Source organism: Chelonoidis abingdonii, chromosome 10 (genome assembly GCF_003597395.2).
Source record: "Chelonoidis abingdonii isolate Lonesome George chromosome 10, CheloAbing_2.0, whole genome shotgun sequence".
Taxonomy (NCBI): Eukaryota; Metazoa; Chordata; order Testudines; family Testudinidae; genus Chelonoidis; species Chelonoidis abingdonii.
The window spans coordinates 9,697,667-9,717,813 of NC_133778.1; the positions used below are offsets into that span (position 1 = coordinate 9,697,667).

The 20,147-nt window shown below is 47.0% G+C and overlaps 1 protein-coding gene across 1 annotated transcript in view; it reads right to left on the bottom strand.

The window, feature by feature from the left end:
* Window positions 1–2,927: 2,927 nt before the first annotated feature.
* LOC116826854 (uncharacterized) overlaps window positions 2,928–20,147 on the bottom strand; it is a 60,106-nt gene continuing 42,886 nt past the window's right edge. Inside the window, exons 5-6 of the mRNA XM_032783871.2 lie at window positions 4,991–5,104; window positions 2,928–4,618 (exon numbers count right to left, since the gene is read on the bottom strand). Of these exons, the coding sequence (XP_032639762.1) occupies window positions 3,093–4,618; window positions 4,991–5,104 (1,640 nt within the window). The 3' untranslated portion in view covers window positions 2,928–3,092. The remainder of the gene's footprint in view (window positions 4,619–4,990; window positions 5,105–20,147) is intronic.

Sequence of the window (20,147 nt, forward strand, 5' to 3'; positions counted from 1 at the left end):
TGATATCATTATGATATAATTAAGATATAGTTATAATGTATCTGCTACAAAATGTGGCATGTAAGGTGTCTATGGAAAAGTTATGATTTGTTAAATATGATTATCCTATTTGAATGCATCGATCATTTTTGTCTCTGGAGTTATGAATATTGACTGTGTATTTGTATTTCCAATGTGCTTACTATCATAGAAACATAGAAGATTAGGGTTGAAAGGGACCTCAGGAGGTCATCTAGTCCAATCCCCTGCTCAAAGCCGCACCAACACCCACTAAATCATCCCAGCCAGGGCTTTGTCAAGCCAAGCCTTAAAAACCTCTCTGGATGGAGATTCCACCACCTCCCTAGGTAACCCATTCCAGTGCTTCACCACTCTCCTAGTGAAATAGTGTTTCCTAATATCCAGCCCAGATCTCCCCCACTGCAACTTGAGACCATTGCTCCTTGTTCTGTCATCTGCCACCACTGAGAACAGCTGAGCTCCATCTTCTTTGGAACCCCCCTTCAGGTAGTTCAAGGCTACTATCAAATACCCCCCTCACTCTTCTCTTCTGCAGACTAAATAAGCAGAGTTCCCTCAGCCTCTCCCATACGTCATGTCTCCCAACCCCCTAATCATTTTTGTTGCTGTCCGCTGGACTCTCCAATTTATGCACATCCCTTCTGTAATAGGGGCCCCAAAACGCCATACTTCAGCTGGGGCCCCAAAACACACTACTTCAGATGTGGCCTCACCAGTGCCGAATAGAGGGGAATAATCACTTCCCTCAATCCGCTGGCAATGCTCCTACTAATGCAGCCCAATATGCTGTTAGCCTTCTTGGCAATCAGGGCACCCTACTGACTCATATCCAGCTTCTCGTCCACTGTAATTCCTAGGTCCTTTTTCTGCAGCACTTCCACTTAGCCAGTCAATCCTCAGCCTGTAGCAGTGCTTAAGATTAATCCATCCTAAATGCAGGACTATGCATTTGTCCTTGTTGAACCTCTTCAGATTTCTTTTGGCCCAATCCTCCAATTTGTCTAGGTCACCCTGGACTCTTTCCCTACCCTCCAGTGTATCTACCTCTCGTCCTAGCTTAGTGTCATCCGCAAACTTGCTGAGGGTGCAATCCATCTCATCATCCAGATCATTAATGAAGATATTGAACAAAACCAGAGCCAGAACCAACCCCATGGGCACTCCACTCGATACCGGCTGCCAACCAGACATCAAGCCATTGATCAATACCCATTCAGCCCAACGATCTAGCCAACTTTCTATCCTTCTTGTAGTCCATTCATCCAAGCCATGTCTTTAACTTACTGGCAAGAATACTGTGGGAGACCATATCAAAAGCTTTGCTAAAGGCAAGATATATCACATCCACCACTTCCCCATATCCACAGAGCCAGTTATCTCATCATAGAAGGCAATCAGATTGGTCAGGCATGACTTGCCCTTGGTGAATCCATGTTGATTGTTCCTCTCCTCCACCCACAGCTAGCTTTTGCATTTGTGATCCTTTAAGATCTTTTCAAATCCCCCTTCCAGGTTTGTGAGACTTTCATCTCAGGCCCTAAATTATTATGTTTCAGGATGAAATTAAAGTGTGATTCCCAAGCAGAGTGTGAAAGCTGGCTGACCCCCTTTAATAGATTACAAGCGGCCAGTGGGGGGAGGGGGGAGCTGAGTACTGCTCATGGACACAGTAGCCTGAATTTTTCCATTATCTCTTTTCCTCTGCCTCAAAGCAGGAAAATCCTGCTCCAAACCAGTCAGTACTACCCAGATAATGGGAACATGAGATTTTACACTTACCAATCAAGTATTAACACACAAGGGTCTTTGCCTGAATGTTTATAAAAGGTTTGTGAAATTTGTGTAAGACAAAGTCTTTTGTACCAAGGTACAGGCTCTCCTTTTTTTTCAGAATAAAGCATTTTCCCTTATCCCTGTCAGGCTGTTAATTGGCTCTCAGCTAGGCAGACCCGATATTTCGGTAACAGAGGGCTGAGAACACCGCATCACAGGGTACATTGAAAGATGGAAGAGTAGAAATTGGAGAACATAAATTCTATCTCAAAGAGAGAAACACTGCTGGAGTAATTTGGAAGGTGGGACTCCCTCCAACTCACTGCTTCTTCTTCAGGTATCACAGAGGTGGAAAAAACTTTTCTTTCCATGTCCCTAATCCTGCTCCTTCTCTTTGTTATATTTAAATATATTAAAAATGAGAAAAATGGTACAAAAACATTCAGCAGAACCCAGTGCAATGTGAAAACAATTGGGAATGAGACAATCTGTCCATAGTGGGGGAACCTGGTGACCAACACTTGCTTTGCAGTGGGAGAAAAAGTATAAATGTGATGCTCCAAATTTGTTTACACTAGGGAAAGGGTTACATCAGGTCTTCATGAAGTTTGCTAAATTACTGTGGCCACTATATATGGGCTATTTTTTATTGAAAAAAAAAAACCCAGTTGTTTTTACATCAAGATTGTTAATTGAAGCTAGTTAAATCCTAGTGGAATCAAGGCCCAAGTATATTTAACCTCCGTGTACCTAGCTGAGGTCACTCCTGGTTCCCTCACCTGGAGTTCACTGACATTCTTGTTTGACAAATATCAGAGGGGTAGCCATGTTAGTCTGTATCCACAAAAACAACAAGGAGTCTAGTGGCACCTTAAAGACTAACAGATTTTTTTGGGCATAAGCTTCCGTGAGTAAAAAACCCACTTTGTGTCTGACATATAGCCAGATAAATCTGTTAGTCTTTAAGGTGCCACTGGACTCCCTGTTGTTCTTGTTTGAGGGACACACTTCCATGACATAGAACAAAGCAGATGATCATGAAGACTGTGAGCTTTTCCCCAAGACAGGATGTGCTACAGAAGAGAAAAGCAGACAACTCAGCTGGGGGAACTGAAAGATCACAGGGACACAAATGAGGCCTTAAATTTTACTATGTGGGAATCAGCAAAAGCAAAACAATCTTTTCTCAGCTCTAGACAGGGTTTGTATGGTCTCCCAGCTCCCTTGCAGCATCTCTAATGCTAAATAAAGCCTGAGTTCTGATATAAGAACCTGGCATATTCATCACATTCATAGGGTCACTCTCTTGTGTGGATCCTCTGATGTGTAACAAGGGCTGAGCTCTGAGCAAAGGTTTTCCCACACTCACAGCATCGATAGGGTTTCTCCCCTGTGTGGATATTCTGATGTTGAATAAGAGCAGAACTCCGAGAGAAGCTTTTCCCACACTCACAGCATCGATAGGGTTTCTCCCCAGTGTGGATTCTCTGATGTTGAAAAAGAGCTGAGTTCCGATAGAAGCTTTTCCCACACTCACAGCATCGATAGGGTTTCTCCCCCGTGTGGATCCTCTGATGGCTAACAAGGTTTGAAGTACCAGTGAATGTTTTCCCGCACTCAAAGCATTCATAGAGTTTCTTCCCTGTGTGGATCCTCTGATGGCTAATAAGGTGTGAACGATCAGTGAACATTTTCCCACACTCAAAGCATTCATAGAGTTTCTCCTTTGTGTGGATCCTCTGATGGCTAATAAGGTTTGAGCTCTGCGTGAAGGTTTTCCCGCACTCGTAGCATTCATATGGTTTCTCCCCAGTGTGGATTCTCTGATGTTGAATAAAGGATAAACTCCGAGAGAAAGATTTCCCACACTCCCAGCATCGATAGGGTTTCTCTCCTGTGTGGATTCTCTGATGTTTAATAAGGCTTGACTGCTCAGTGAAGGATTTCCCACACTCACAGCATCCATATGGTTTCTCTCCTGTGTGGATTCTCTGATGTTTCATAAGGCTTGAGCTCTGATTGAAGGTTTTCCCGCACTCACAGTGATAAGGTTTCTCCCCTGTGTGGATTCTCTGATGTTGAATAAGAGCTGAGCTCTGAGCAAAGGTTTTCCCACACTCACAGCACTGATAGGGTTTCTCCCCAGTGTGGAGTCTCTGATGTTGAATAAGAGCTGAGCTCTGAGCAAAGGTTTTCCCACACTCACAGCACTGATAGGGTTTCTCCCCAGTGTGGAGTCTCTGATGTTGAATAAGAGCTGAGCTCTGAGCAAAGGTTTTCCCACACTCACAGCACTGATAGGGTTTCTCCCCAGTGTGGAGTCTCTGATGTTGAATAAGAGCTGAGCTCTGAGTGAAGGTTTTCCCGCACTCACAGCACTGATAGGGTTTCTCCCCAGTGTGGAGTCTCTGATGTTGAATAAGAGCTGAGCTCTGAGCAAAGGTTTTCCCACACTCACAGCATCGATAGGGTTTTTCCCCTGTGTGGATTCTCTGATGGATAATCAGGAGTGGGAGCCTATTAAACTTTTTACCACACTCAGCGCATGTGTTATTTCTCTCACCCATGAGGATAATCTGCTGGGCCATGGTTTTCTTGTGGCATTTCTGAGTTCCCTGATAATTAACAGATTGACCAATTTTCTGTGTTGGCTGGTTTCCCTGCTGCTTCGCTGGCCAGTACTGACTCTTACAGGTTTTTTCCTGCTCACAACTCCTGGACACACTCCCTTTGCATCTTTGCAGTAACACCTCATGTGATTCCACTTTCTCATCATCTTCCTGCTGGGGATTCTGCTCCACAGTCTCATTCACCATCCCATCATCTGGTGGGACAGAAAAAGAAAAACCTCAGAAACCGGAATGGAAAACAGGAGAACAAACCAAAAGAAGAAGCTGGAGATGGAAAAAAAAAAACAACAACCAGGGACTGAAGTTTCCCAAACTCTTCCCTAAAGGGGAAAGAGTAGGGGATCAATTCTGCATCCAGCTCCCATCCAAACACTCGGGGAGAAGGAAGTTCAGGAAGGGAGCTAGTGCCAGGAGTAAGTCAGGATAGGTAGGAAGCCATGAGCAATATCTGCCCTGTGGATATGACATCTGCTGGGGACAATCCTGAATTCAGAAAGCTCAAAAAGTCTTTGTTGGGAATCCCAGCTATTTCCTTCAGGCACTGAGTTGGTTTAATGATCACTCACCTGTACTCTTGCCTCTCAGGAGCTCTCTTTCTACTGAGGTCTGGAGATCTGGGGAAAACAGCTCTTCCCTTCGTTCCTGCTGGGAGATGACATCAGGTTTGGAAACTGGAAACCCTGCTCAAGGGAAAGAAGACAAGTGAGATTAGGTAAAATCATGAGACATTTGTCACCCACAAAAACAGTTCTGTTATTTTAAACCAAGCCCATTTTAAAGCAGTAAAATCCTGGGGCCAGCTCCCCACGTTTTCAAAGGTGTAGGGGTTTAACTGTGCCCATGTCTCCTGGGAACACACACAGCCAGACACTCATGATCAAAGGAAAAACCCAGAGCAGACTCCAGCCACAGAGGACTCCCCCTACAACTGCTTCCTATTGACAGACAGAGGCCCACAGACATTGAGGGAGAGAGAAAGGCTCCAGGCCTGACAGCTGAGGGGAGACACTCAGAGAGATAAGGAAGGGCACAGAGAGGCTATCCCTGCCAATCACTATGACCCCCTCATCTCTTCCTCTAATTGCTCTCACCCTTTCCCAGCTCCTGCAACCCGAGGAGCAACCACTCCTTGAGTATGTCTACACTACAGGATTATTCCAATTTTACAGAAACCGGTTTTTGGAAATAGATTGTATAAAGTCAAGTGCACGTGGCCACACTAAGCACATTAATTTGGCGCTGTGCGTCCATGTACCGAGGCTAGCGTCAATTCCAGAACGTTGCATTGTGGGTAGTTATCCCATAGCTATCCCACAGTTCCCCCACATGGTCTCCGCCCGCCACCATTCATGAATGTCTTGGAGATTGGAAGAATCAACCACATTATCCTGTATGTGGGCATATTAACAGGGGTCCAGGCGAGTGATTTTATGGGTAAATGTGTCAAGTCAGTTTAATATCTCTCCCTCGCGGTGAAAGAAACCAGATAGCAGACAAATCATTTTGCAAACCTCCGTCCGTTTCCCGGTGGATTTCGCCCACTTGGGCAGATTGGCCACATTTAGCAGGCAATCCCACGCCACCACCATGAAGCCCGTTCAGCATTTTTTCCCACTGTCAACCGCTGTATGGTTTTCTCTCCGAGAATGCTTGCTCCGACAGAACGCGGTCTGGCAGTGCTTAACACAGCAGCTATTTGCCCGCTTGCCTTTTGCCGCAAGTTCAGAACCATAGAGCGACGGGTAAAGTACGTACTAAAGTCAATGGGGGATTGTACTGTCACTTGATTGCTCTATGCAAGTTGGCGATCAGCAAATTAGAAACGGTTAACTCCGTCAGGTCGATTACGGCCGTAACGTCTGGCTTGCTGCCTCTCTGGGTTATGACTCCTGGCTGGTGGCATTCCGGTGAATGGTCAGCCAAGGAGTTGCATTTGGACAACCATTGGGAATGACTTACCCGCCCTCACGGTCATTCCTCTTTCTTTACCCTTAAGTTTTTCTTAATGGAGAGTCAGTATTCATGCAAGAAGTGATCAGGGACAAAGCCTTGCTTAAAGAACCACAACCAGAAAGAGGCTCACCCCCAACTAAGCTCGCTCTGGGTCACCAACCTCCTAGGAGAGTCTATCTCAAGAGCAGAATATTATGGAGCTAGACGTGAAGGCCAGTTGCACAGACTGGAAAATGCAATAGAGGAGGGTGCCCTGCTAAACAACCGCCCACCTATTGTCGGTTCCCTTTCCTCCCCACACGATTACACCGTCTCTGGGTCAGCTACTGTGCAGTTATCCCATATCAATTTGTGTGATGAAAATCAATAAAAGAAAGCCAGCATGTTATATAAAAGAAAAAAACTAAAATGAGACATAACGTACGGAGCTTTTACTTATGCCTGGAAAGGACGGAAAAAGCCAGGAGACAGGAGCTGCGGTACAGACGGGTAATAATAGCAGGATACACACTTGAAATAGTGACTATAATCTATAGCATTCAACATCTCCTGTGGGGGGGATGAACACTCAGCAGCCTCAACACTAGCAAAAACTCAAAGTGTAATAACAATGTTTTTTTAAGTACATCAAATCGCAAGGAAGGCTCTGCTTAAACAACCAGAATGGGGACGCCCCTTGATGATCGAGATACGAAAAGGAGTGCTTTAAAGAACGATAAACGTCATTTGCGAGAAACTAAAATGGGGATTTCTTTGCCTTCAAGTTCCAGTTCTTTTCTATCACGAGCTTGATGATGCTTAGGTGAGTAATTTTTCTTCGATACCGGGCTTAGTTAAACGAAACATAGGTTAAGAAATAGAATTGGGCAGACCACATAGCAAACAAAACTGTTGAGCAATAGCACATGGTTTCTGTAAAGGAAATCGTTCTTACTCAAATCTAATTAGATTTGTTTGAGGGGTCAACAAAACATTGTGGACATAGGGGATCCAGTGGAATAGTTGTACTTAGATTCCTAAGATCTCACAAAAACTAAGTGATTGGGCAACAAAATGGCAAATGAAATTTAATGGGTGGATAAATGTTAAAGTAATGACTATTGAAAAAAAAAAATAACCCCAACTATATATACATAGGTTTGGGCTAATTTAGCTACAAATGAGTCAGGAAAAAGATCGTGCGTCTCATCATGTGATAGTTCGCTGTAAGTGTCCACGCAGTGCGCAGAGGCGGTCAAAACGCAAACAGGATGTTAGGAATCATGCAAAAGGGATCGGAATAAGACTCAGAATATTATTGCCCTTATATAAATTCCCATGGTACCCCAACATCTCAAATCTGTTTACAGATGTGGTCTGTCACCTCAAAAAGATATTCTTAGCTCTAGAAAAGTTAGAAGGGCAACTAAATGTTAGGGGTTGGAGGGTCCCATATGGGAAAGAATTAAAGAGGGCTAGGCTCTTCAGCTTGGAAAAAGAGGAGACTAAGGGGGGACAGATAAAGGCAATAATCATGAGTGATGTGCGGATACTGTCTGACAGTTACGCCCATTTCTTGATGTGTCTTATTACGTTGATTGCTCGCAAGTAGAGATAAGGGGACGGGGGAAAGGGGGCGGGGGGGGCCTCCTAGCTGCTATGGTATTCCAGCAGGTTCTGAAATCTCCATTTATATATCAAAGTGCGGGAGGGAGGCAGCTACAACTGGATGGATATTCCAGCAGGGCTCGAATCGCATTATATATCAAAGGGGAGGGGAGGGGCAGCGTTCCAGCTGCTATGATATCCAAGGCAGGACCTGACTCTCCATAGGAGACAAGCTAAAGAAGAGATGACCTCGGAGTCATTTCCCATTTTTCCCAGGCACTCCTGCTGACCTCACCTAGGCCAGCCAGGAGCACTCACGGGATGTTGATACCAGTCATTATCGTCCATTTGCATTGGGAAGGGGAGATGGAATGCTGCTGTGTAGCGCTTGCGCATCGCGCTGCCAGCAGAGTCCAGTAGACATATGGTAGACATGAAAAAAGGCAAGAAACAATTTTTTCCCTTTTTCTTGCATGGGGGGGAGGGGCTGATACATAGCCGTGACCACACGGACAATGTTTTTGACCTTCAGGCTTTGGAGCTAGACAAGAATGCAATGGTTTTCAGAGAGTGTGGGAACTGTGGATTAGCTAGGTCTTCAGTTTCCACCTCCCTCCTCCTGCGCGTCCATTTGATTCTTTGGCTTTCTTGGTACACTTTGCTCAGCTCCATCCATGGCAGCACTGTGTTGAGTCCCTATTGTGGCCTCTGTCCAACATAGCTTTGAAGATTTTTTCAAATGCTTGGCATTTCTCTTTTAGAAGAGATGTTCTGAATAGAACAGATTCATCTCCAATACAGAGATCAGATTCAGTAATCTCCTGTACGGTCCAACTGGAGTCTTTTTGGATTCTGGGACTCACCTGGCCTCACCTTTGCCTGATTGGCGCACCCACACTGGCAAACAGGAAATGAAAATACAAAGGTATCGTCAAGGCTTTTCTGACCTTACCTGTCTTGCATCCGAGTTCAGAAATTGCTGTCGCAGAGCGGTCACAATGGTGCACAGTGGGATAGCGCCCGGAGGCCACATACCGTTGAACTCCTGTGGCCACACTAACATTATCGAAATGGCAATACACGATTTCAGTGCTACTCCCTCGTCGGGGTAGGAGTACGATAATGCGCTAATTAAGAGCCCTTCTGTAGATCGAGTATAAGGACCGTTCCTTGTATAGATGGGTGCAGGGTTAATGTGATTTAACACTGCTAAATTTGATATAAACTCGTAGTGTAGACCAGGCCCTTGTTTCCTCCTCAACTCCCCCATTGCCCAGTGCCCACCTTGCTACCAGTACTCCCAAATTCTCTATTCCTCAACCTTTTCCACCCATCATCCCACTGTCTCAATTGTTCCTTGGTCCTGATTCCCAAGAGTTCCTGCCAGAAATGTGTCCCATTGCTAGCACCTCTATTTCCTGGAGCACCACTACCTAGAACCCATGCTCCCTTTACTCTAACCAGCACCAACCCTTCCAGATCCTTGATTTCCATTTCGTCCAGCCCTCCACAGCATCCTAATTCCCTACAGCAGCTGTTCCATGGCATCCCCACCCTTAGTGTCTCCAGCACTCCTGGCTCACAGGAGCTCTTTGCCCCAAACCTTCCTCTCCTCAGCTCTCTAACGCCCTCCCTTCCACTGCCCAGAACCTGCCTATTGTAGCCAATAATGTTAGTTTGGTATTCATTTATTGTATGGCGTTATGATTAATCAATGTGTTATACGTGGTATACTCACTATGTTAATAAAAATTGATTTATAGAAATTGGTTTATGGAATTATAAAAGTATAAGATTAAGCAAGACATGAGAATGAATAATATTTAGTGGAACTAGGTGAGAAATCAGACAACCTGAAATGCAAGGAAACTGTAGGCTGAAACCTGCAAGATCTAGCTTAGCTATTTTAGGCCTTGGATACAAGAAATGGTCCAGGGATGACCTGATGACCTAAAATTCTAGTAACATTGCAAAAGCAACTTCAGGAAAGCTTAAAATTAATCATAAAATTGCTGCAACAACAAAATGGTTCATAACACATGCCTTAACTGCAAGACAAAGGTGGAATATCATCCTACACAGTCTACAGAATTCGGAGTCCCTCGTGTCTCCAAGAGACAAGGACCAATAAGAATGAGACAATCAAGAGTATGTACATGCACAGAAGTAGGTATAGTCAAAGTCACTGTATAAAAAGGGGTGCCTAAGAATAGGCAAGTTCAGCTCCCTTTGGGAGACTCTAGCAGGAACCACTACCATACTGACAATCAATCCATGTGAGGGCCAACAGACACTGAGAGGGTCGAAACACTCTAACACCGCCTAAGAGGATGTGACTATGTCTACAGTTACAGTTAGGGCATGGTACATATCTTTTTGGAATTATATATGCTGTTACTTTCATGATTCTATTGGCAACTTTAATAAAATTACTAAAAGATAGATGCTCTTGTAATTGTAGGTGTTACTTGCCTATGGTTTACTGTGTTCCTACGGGCTCCAGATCTAGAACCAACAGAGACACCTCTGTTGAACTGGAGACCATAGCCACCAGAGCTGAACCCAGGGAAATATAATTAACTCTAAGTAGAATAAAAGACTACACCATTATTATAATTTCTATTACTGTAGCATTTAGTAGTATTAGTCACAGACCATGATCCCATTCTGCTGGACATTCTACAAACACAAAACAAAAAATTATTTGCCCCAAAATATGAGAATCTAAGAATAGGATAAGAGAAAGATGGATACAAACAGACATGGATTTGACAGAGATGAAATTTTCTGCAATATTCTGAACCATCCTTAGAGAATTAACTCAAACTTTACTGAATTAAGTGTTCAGTATTCTAGGAATTTATTTTATTAAAAATATGAGTGTGTATGCATTATTGTGGGATGGTCTGTAACCCCTCTGGGGAGGGGACCTGGCTAACAAAAGCCTTAGAAAGCGTTATGAGCTTCAAAGGATCCTTTGAAACAATGTGCTAGACAAAGTTAAGTAGGATTACTAGGAAGTACATGGAGGGAGGAGAAGGCAATGTTCCACCTCCACCCCAAACCTATGGTAGCTGCACCCGGAGAAGAAACCATTGCCTGTTGATCACCTATTACTTGAACATAAGTTCTACTCCTGGGAAAACTCTGCAGCAAAAATTAAAAATTCTGCTCACAATAGTTTAGAATTCTTTATATTTTATTTGTCAAAACAGAACAATATAATCACACGTTTCAATTATTTTAATAATTTATTTCACAATACCTGTCAGCAAGTATTTCTGTAGCAATTCAGGGCACAAAAAAGATTAAAGAAATGTTTTTTGACAAACAGATTCATTACTAGTGTGACGCTGTACCCCATAATGCTTTATGGGAATATGACATAACTGGAATATGTTTTGTGCTGCCTGTGCCATGTAACATCTCTCTGTAAAGGTTATGGTTTATTAAATCTATTCATCCTATTTGTACACATATATCATTTTGTACTTGAGGTTAAGAATATGGGCTATATACTTGCTTGATTTCTACGTAAGCTTTGTGAGGCATTTGATCAGCTTCTTTAGGAAGGAATTTGCAAGGTTAAGTACCTGATCAGGAAGCACTTGGGGAACAATGCATCTTGGAATGCTCCAATCCACATAAGAAGTTTTCCTGGAGACAAACAAAACACCATGTGGACAATGGCTTCTGCCTGTAAAGACTGTGAGTCATGCATGGGCATGTGACTTGCCCAGGTGACTCTGTAACTCTATCTTGGAGCTGGACTTTGCATAGGAGAGAGGTCTTCACCCACAAGTCTATTTAAACCCGAGAGACCCCTCCATTTTGTCTTCAGCTGGCTAAAGAGAAAGCCTCTCCATTCCAAGAGAGACCAGAAAGAAACTGCAAGGGGGTGAGTGATTGCTGGACCCAGACTAACAGGAGATTAGTCTGTGAAAGGGAGCATTCTGGAACTGGTGAGGATCTTATCTGTATTCAGGTTGATTAGACATAGATTTGCACATTTTATTTTATTTTGCTTGGTGACTTACTTTGTTCTGTCTGTCACTACTTGGTACCACTTAAATCCTACTTTCTATATTTAATAAAATGACTTTTTACTTATTAATTAACTCAAAGTATGTATTAACACCTGGGGGCGCAAACAGCTGTGCATATCTCTCTATCAGTGTTACAGAGGGTGAACAATTTATGAGTTTATCCTGTATAAGCTTTATACAGGATAAAACGGATTTATCTGGGTTTAGACCCCATTGGGAGTTGGGCATCTGAGTGTTAAAGACAAGCACACTTCTGTGAGCTGCTTTCAGGTAAACCTGCAGCTTTGGGGCAAGTAATTCAGACCCTGGGTCTTCGTTGGAGCAGACGGGAGTGTCTGGCTTAGCAAGTCAGGGTGCTGGGGCCCGAGCTGGCAGGGAAGGCAGGGGTAGAAGTAGTCTTGGCACATCGGGTGGCAGCTCCCAAGAAGGTTTCTGTGATCCAACACATCACAACTGGGCATATTAATACAAAAAACTTTGAGTAATAATTCATTTAAACTACACTAGAGATATGTATTTCCAGCATCCCCAGAAGCAGTGCAAAAGTTTGGGGAAGTTGGGGTAATGGAGGAGCTGATGGTGTGGAAAGTAATTGCTGGGAAGGGGCCTGGGTGTTAACCTCGAAAGTTGCTGAGGGTGGGTAGGAAAAGTATGGAACAATTGTTGAGGGGGTGTGTGGGAAATTCTTAGGGAGCCTCCCTGATGCAGATCCTGGCTGACCCATAGCCTCCCTCTCTCATTCAGTCAGGCACATTTGCCTCTATCCCCATGTGGCCCTGCAATCCCACTCAGCCACTCCCTTCTCCTCGCTCCATGTGTCCCTACATCCATCAGCCATTCCTATGTGTCCCAGCACACCCTACTCCCTGTCCCCATGTGTCACTAAACCCCCTTTCCAATTGAGGCCCCACACCAGGCTGTCCCTACCCACTACCTCTTCTGAACCCCAGTCTGACCACCCAACACCCCCATGTGCCCACACTGTCCATCCACTCATAGCCAGTGCCTCCTGACCTGGCACCAGTTAGTTCCTCACAGTGTCCTGCGCCTCTTCTCTTCCCGATCTACAGCAGGAATCGCTTGTGCCTGAGAGCAGCTGCTCTCTGTTCTGGCACCACAGAAAACCCAGGTAGGCAAAAGGTATCACTGCAGAACATCTCTGGCAGAATATATTTTCTGTAGAGAAAAAAAATTCTGCACAGCACATGAATTCTGCACTTTTGCAGAATTCACCCAGCTGCAGAGCCATCCTGTCCATAGGACAGACTGGGGCAACTGCCCCAGGCCCCTCAGTTTGGGGGGACCCCACAATTCAGGGGGATGCAGGGTCCATAGCAGTATGGGAGTTAGCAGGGGCCCTGTCACCAACAGTAACGAGTGACCTGGCCCCAGCCCACCCTACTCTGCTCTGCCTCACTGGCTCCCAGCATCGCTCAGGGGATGGGGTGTGTAGATGTCCGCTGTTGAGGTTGCCCCTCCTTGGGGCGACTGAGAGCCAGGCCGCCTCACTACACAAGTCCGGTGAGCTGGCGAATTAGCCTAGTGAGGCAGGAAACAGTCAGGAGCTCAGGCCCTCAGGCAGGGGCTGAGCAAATAGTTCCATATTGTAAGCCCAGGCCCTAGGTCAGGGCGGGGCAGCAACCAACAGTTCAGGGCTCAGACCCTCAGGCAGGGGCTGAGCAAATAGTTTAGGATTTAACAAGCCCAGGCTCCTGGTCCTGAGCATCGGGGGCGAGGGGCAGACTGCCACCCGGGAGTCAGGTGGCAGGGGGGATACAGGCCCGCCCACTCCTCTATGTCCCAGCCCGGGGCCCTAATGGCAGCAGGCAGCCTGCTGCTGTGTCAGTGGGGATCCTGGCCGCAACACACTGACATTGGCTCTGGGTGTGCTGCAGCCAGACTAGGGTCGGTTGCCTCTGGACTACTTCCGACCTCTCCCTCTACCAGTACCTGCGTCTCAGCGGCGTCTTCCACGGTGTCTAGCACCATGGGCTCCTCTGGATATTGAGTGAGGGGTAAACTGGGCAGCTCCTCTGGGACCATTTGTACCGGTCAGCTTAGGGGCTCTTCCAGCATCTAGTCGGTGTCCAGCCTCCGCTGGTATGGCCAGTCCTCGGGTTGGTCACAGGCGGCAGGAGTCTCCCCAGCGGGAGCTGAGGCATCAGTGTCTGGCCTCTCTGGTAGCCAGGCCACTTCTGAGCCCTGGGGTTGGGCTTTTATACTTCCTGTCCGGTGCCTTGACCTCTGGGGGGCGGGTGCAGGCTCCAGTGACTCTGCCCACTTTGGCATCCGCAGGGGCTCATCCCTCTCTGGGGTGGCTGGGAGCCAGGCCGCCTCACTACAGGGCGGAAGCTGGAAAGAGGTGAAGCGGGGCTTGGGAGAAGGGGTGGAATGGGGATGGGAGGGGGCAGAGCAGGGGTGGGAATAGGGCTGGCCTTACCATGAGGCAAACTGAGGCAGTCACCTCAGATGCCAGACTGGGGGCGGGGGGGCACCACTAGGACCCAGAGTGTAGAAAATTGTGTCTGCTGCTGGTTCATATGTATTCTTCCTGCTCTAGATGCACAGAGATGGTGGAGTGCTGTGCTGGAGAAGGGAGGGCACAAGAGACATAACAGGCAGGCAGGAGAAAAGGTGAGAGGGAATAACAGAAAGCAGCAGGAGCTGCAGGGAGAGAGAGGAGGAGGCGGAGGAGCCTCTTATGTACCTCTCAAGCACCCCCAGGAGCCTGGACTGATTCACACCAGCTTGTCAGGGAGTTTCCTGCTGCTTCTCTGAACCTACCTGAGGAAAACAGGCAGTCAACTGAAGTAGTAGGAGCCAGTTAAGCCCTTAAGATGCTGATATCTTCCCTCACTCGGGCCCTGCTACCAGCCTGCTTATTTGTCCCTGTAACGAGGTGGTGTGGCTCCCCTCCTCCCCAGGGAGGGTCGAGCCCCGTCAGACACCTAAGGGGGCGGGGCCACAGAGCAGTGAGCCCGCCCCTCAGTGGGTCAGGAGGCGACCCGGAAGTATAAAAGCCGGCCCTCAGTCGGAGCCCAGCCGCTGTTGGGAGCAGACCTGCCAGAGGGTGCTTGTGACTGGGAAACTGCTGGGGCCCAGGGCCGTTGCCCTGACTGGCCGGAGCTTCCCCACGCCAGCTACGACGAGGAGCTGCCAAAGCCACCCCGTCCCTGCTACTACCCCGAGGAACCCCCGGAGCAGGCCTGGTCGGACTTCCCAGAGGTATTGCCGGACCTACCGCCCAGCCCTGGCTCGGAGGAGCCCATGCTACTAGACTTCTCAAGGACTGACGCCCCAGGTCAGGTAGGCCCAGAGGGGGAGATTGGAAGTAGCCCAGGGGCAGCTGACTCCAGTCAGACTGCAGGTATGCCGGAACCCATGTCAGTGTGTTGCGGCCAGGAACCCCACTGACCGTCAGCGGTGATAGCCGCTACTAGGGCCCCGGGCTGGAACGCAGTGGAGTGGGTGGGCCTGCGTTCCCCCTGCCACCCGTACCCGGGTGGCAGAATCCCCCTCTTCCCGGCCTAAGGAGGCCATCAAGTCTAGCGGTGACTGCTCAACCCTGAGCCACAAGGGTCTGAGCTATTGTAACTGTGTGTTTGGTGCCCTGCCCGAACCAAGGGCTGGGCCCCTTTAACTGTGCTACTGCTCGGTCCTGCCCCAAAGGGCCCGAGCTGCCTGAACTGTTGACTGCTCAGCCCCGAGCCACGAGGGTCTGAGCCTCTAACTTTGTACTCGTTGCCCCGACCTATAGCAGACGGCCGGAGCCCCAAGCGACTGTGCAACGTCGCTCAGCCCTGAGGACAGCGGCTGACTCAGACGACGGGTACCGAGGCCGGTGTGGCTCCTCTCCTCCCCAGGGAGGGTCGAGCCCCGGCCGTGCACCTTTACAGTCCCCTTCAACTGAGTGTTGACAGCCACTATAGCTGGCACAGAACAACAGTCATGAGTGAAAGAAGAAAACGCCTCTCTGGGGCAGCATTCAGAAAAAGAAAGCAAGCAAAGGAAGCTTTTCTATCTAAGCAGGAAGGAGCTCTCCTGAGATACACAGACACAAATGTTCACGGTGAGCCTTTTGGCCCCAGTGAGGATGAAAGTGGTGAGGAGACGCCTGATCTTCCAGTTAGTCAGAGTGCAGGTGACCTGGCAGCTACTGCAGTGTTCACATCTCTATCTCAAATGGATGTAACCATGTATGTGCCAAACAATGGAAATTTCCTTAAAACTGTGGAGATGATGGCCGAGTTTGATGCTGTACCCTAGGAGCATCTAAGAAGAGTCATCACCTAAGAAGTGTACACACACCACTACCTTGGAAAAAACAATTCAAAATGAGATCATACTGGCAACAAAAGTAAAAGAGAAGATTGTGGCAGATCTGAAGTCAGCAAGATATTACTCTGTTATTCCGGACTGCACACCTAACATCAGCCATACGGAATAAATGACTTTAATGGTGCGTTTTGCAGCAACAACTGAAGCTAGTGAAAATGTCCCTGCAATGGTGACTGTCAGAGAGTATTTTCTAGAATTTAGTGACATTGATGATACTACAGGAGCTGGTATGACAAATGTGCTTCGTAAAAAGCTGGAAGATATGGGAATTGTGATAGCTGACATGAGAGGTCAAGGCTATGATAATGGTGCCAACATGAAAGGAAAGAACAGAGGAGTGCAGACACGGATCCAAGAGTTAAATCCTGGAGCTTTCTGTGTCCCAGGCAGTTCTCATTTATTGAACTTGGTGGTTAGAAGCTGATGCTGCATCACTGGTGAGGCTGCTGAATTTTTTAATCTAATTCAAAAGTATCTATATATTTTTCTCTGCATCAACTCATCGATGGCAAATTTTGAAGCAACATCTAGAAACATCCTCTCTGACACTGAAACCAATGAGTATCACACAATGGCAAAGTAGAGTGGAGGCGATAAAACCTATCAAACACCAAATTGGGAAGATAGATGAGGCCATAGTTGCCATTATGGAGGATAATACTATGACAGGAACTGTTTGTGGGAGAACCGTGGCAGAGGGAAATGGAATCACCAGAAACATACATAACTTCAAATTTCTGTGTGGCTTCGTGTGGTGGCATGACATACTGTTTGGAATATATGTTGTAAGCAAGAGACTCCAAGGTGTTGATAGTGATATATCTGGAGCAATGGAACAACTGGACGAAGCAAAGTCATACCTGCAGTCTTACCGGTCAGATGTGGGATTTCAAAACATTCTGAAGAGTGCACAAAAGTTGGCAGAGGAACTTCACACTGAAGCTATTTTCTCACCCATTCAAGAATACAAGAGTCACCGCAGAAGACGACATTTTGATTACGAGGCATGGGATAATCCCATAAGAGACCCCAAACAACAACTCAAATCATAGAATATCAGGGCTGGAAGAGACCTCAGAAGGTCATCTAGTCCAACCCCCTGCTCAAAGCAGGACCGATTCCCAACTAAATCATCCCAGCCAGGGCTTTGTCAAGCCTGACCTTAAAAACCTCTAAGGAAGGAGGATACTCCCACTACCTACCCACGGGTAACCATATCCAGTCGCTGTTCACCACTCTGAGTGGAAAAGTTTTCGTCCTATATCCACACCTAAACCTCCCCCACTGCAATTGAGACCATTATCCTTGTTCTGTCATCTGCTACCACTGAGAACAGATCTAGATCCATTCACTTGGAACCCCCTTTTGCAGGTAGTTTGAAAGCAAGCTATCAAATCCCCCCTCGATTCTTGTCTTCTGCAGACTAAAACAATCTCCAGTCCCTCAGCCTCATCATCAGTAGTACATCTCCAGGCCCTACTCATTTTTGTTGCCCTCGCTGGACTCTTCCATTTTCCATACTTAATTTCTTGCCCATCCTTTTGATTGTGTGGCCCACTGGATCCATCTCCAGACTGGGGCCTCACCATACCTCGAACAGAGGGCAATATCACATCCCTCGATCTGCTGGGCAAATGCCTCCTCTTATCTACAGCCAAAATCGTCGATCTCGCCTTCTTGCAAGCAAGGACACTTGGACTCATATCCGATTCTCGTTCCACTGTAACCCTAGAGTCCTTTCTGCAGAACTGCTTCACTTAGCCATTCCGGTCCCTAGTCTGTAAACAGTTGAGATGGGATTTCTTCCATCCTAAGTCAGGACTCTGCACTTGTCCTTGTTGAACTACCATCAAGTTTCTCTTTGGCCCAATCCCCTAATTTGTCTAGGTCCCTCTGCATATTCTTAGCCTACTCCAGCCGTTATTTACCACGCCTCCCCGTTTATGGTGTCATCCTGCCAAACTGCAGAGAGTGCGTCCACGCATCCTTCCAGCCATTATACGAAGATATTGAACAACACGCAGGCCCCAGGCACAGACTCTTGGCGGCCCTTTGATTGAAACCGGCCTGCCAACTAGCACATCGAACTGTTTGATCACTACCCACTGAGCCTTGACGATTTAGGCCAGCTTTCTATCCACCTATGTTCATTCATCCAGCCTACTTCTTTACCTTGCTGGGCGAATACAGTGGATTTCTCGTCAAAGCGCGCATGATTGCTAAAGTACAGTTCAACAGAGTGTCTAATACACCATGCATCCTTTCCCCGCATACAGTCAGACAACCCATAGATAATCATGGGCCCACCTGGTGATCGCACTTAGTTCTCAATCCAGGCTGATTGAGTCTTGCCTTTTTGGAAATCGATGGTGTCTGCGTGTAAGATCTTCTGATCACTTTCTTCTCCTCCAAGTGCTTCAGAATTGATTCCCTGAGGACCTGCTCCATGATTTTGTCAGGGACTCAGGTGAGGCTGACTTGCCTCTAGTTCCCCAGATCCTCCTCCTTCCCTTTTTAAAAGATGGGCACTACATTAGCCTTTTTCCAGTCATCCGGGACCTCCCCCGATCACCATGAGTTTTCAAAGATAATGGCCAATGGCTCTGCAGTCACATCCGCCAGCTCCTTTAGCACCCTCAGATGCAGAGTATCCGGACCCCATGGACTTGTGCTCGTCTAGTGTTTTTAAATAGTCCCGAGCCACTTCTTTCTCCATGGAGGGCTGGTCACCTTCTCCCCATACTGTGTTGCCCAGTGCAGCAGTCTGGGAGCTGTCCTTGTTTCTGAAGACAGAGGCAAAAAAATATTGAGTACTGTGGCAAATTGCCGGTACTGTTATGCTGGGTCTCGCGCTTTCTCTTCTTTGGGGAAGGTTCAGGGTGCCATTGCTTGCCTCTGAATTGGTATTTAACTGCCCCACTAGTGTCCTTGAGGAGGGAAGCGGAGAGGGAGGGACCTGGGCCCACCCTCTTCTCCAGGTCCCAACCCAGGGGCCCTGAGGTTAGTGATGAACCACTTGATTTGGCAGTTCCTTCCCCTGGGCTACTTCCCTCTCCTGCCCTTCAGCTTGTGGAAGGGCTTCTTGCCCTCCTTCTACACAAGCCAGGTGCCCCTTACCTAGGGTTTTTGGATTTCTCAGCCCACCGCAGCACTCTTCCAAACTTTCCTTTTGGTTTCTCTTCAAAACTGTTCTCTGCTCCAACTCCTTCAAACTGCTCTCTGCTCCAATCAAACCTTCCTGCTCCAACTCCCACACTGTCTGACTGAAGCAGGGGGGTTTTATCACATGACTGACTGCTAGTGCTCTAATTGGCTTCAGGTGCTCTAATTGGCTTCAGGTGCTCCAACTAATCTATAGCAAACCTTCCTCCCCTTGCAGGGAATAAGGCTCCCTGCTAATACTCTCCTGCTGCCCTCTGGCCATGATGTATTACAGTACATTAGCTTTTTCCACATCCCATCACTAGGTTGCCTCCCTCATTCAGTGAGGGGCCCACACTTTCCTTGACTTTCTTCTTGTTGCTAACATACATGAAGAACCCTTCTTGTTACTCTGTCATAAATAGATAGCTAAGAGTTAATGTTTCTTTTACCTGTAGAGGGTTAACGAGAACCAAACACCTGACCAGAGGACCAATCAGGAAACTGGATTTTTTCAAAACTCAGGGAGGGAATGTTGGGTCTGTGTTTTTGTCTGGCTCTCAGCTATGAGAGGGGATTTTTCTTCTATCTTCAAGCTTCTAATCTTCAGTTTCAAAGTTGTAAGTACAAAGGTAGAAAAAACAATAGGCTGTTATTG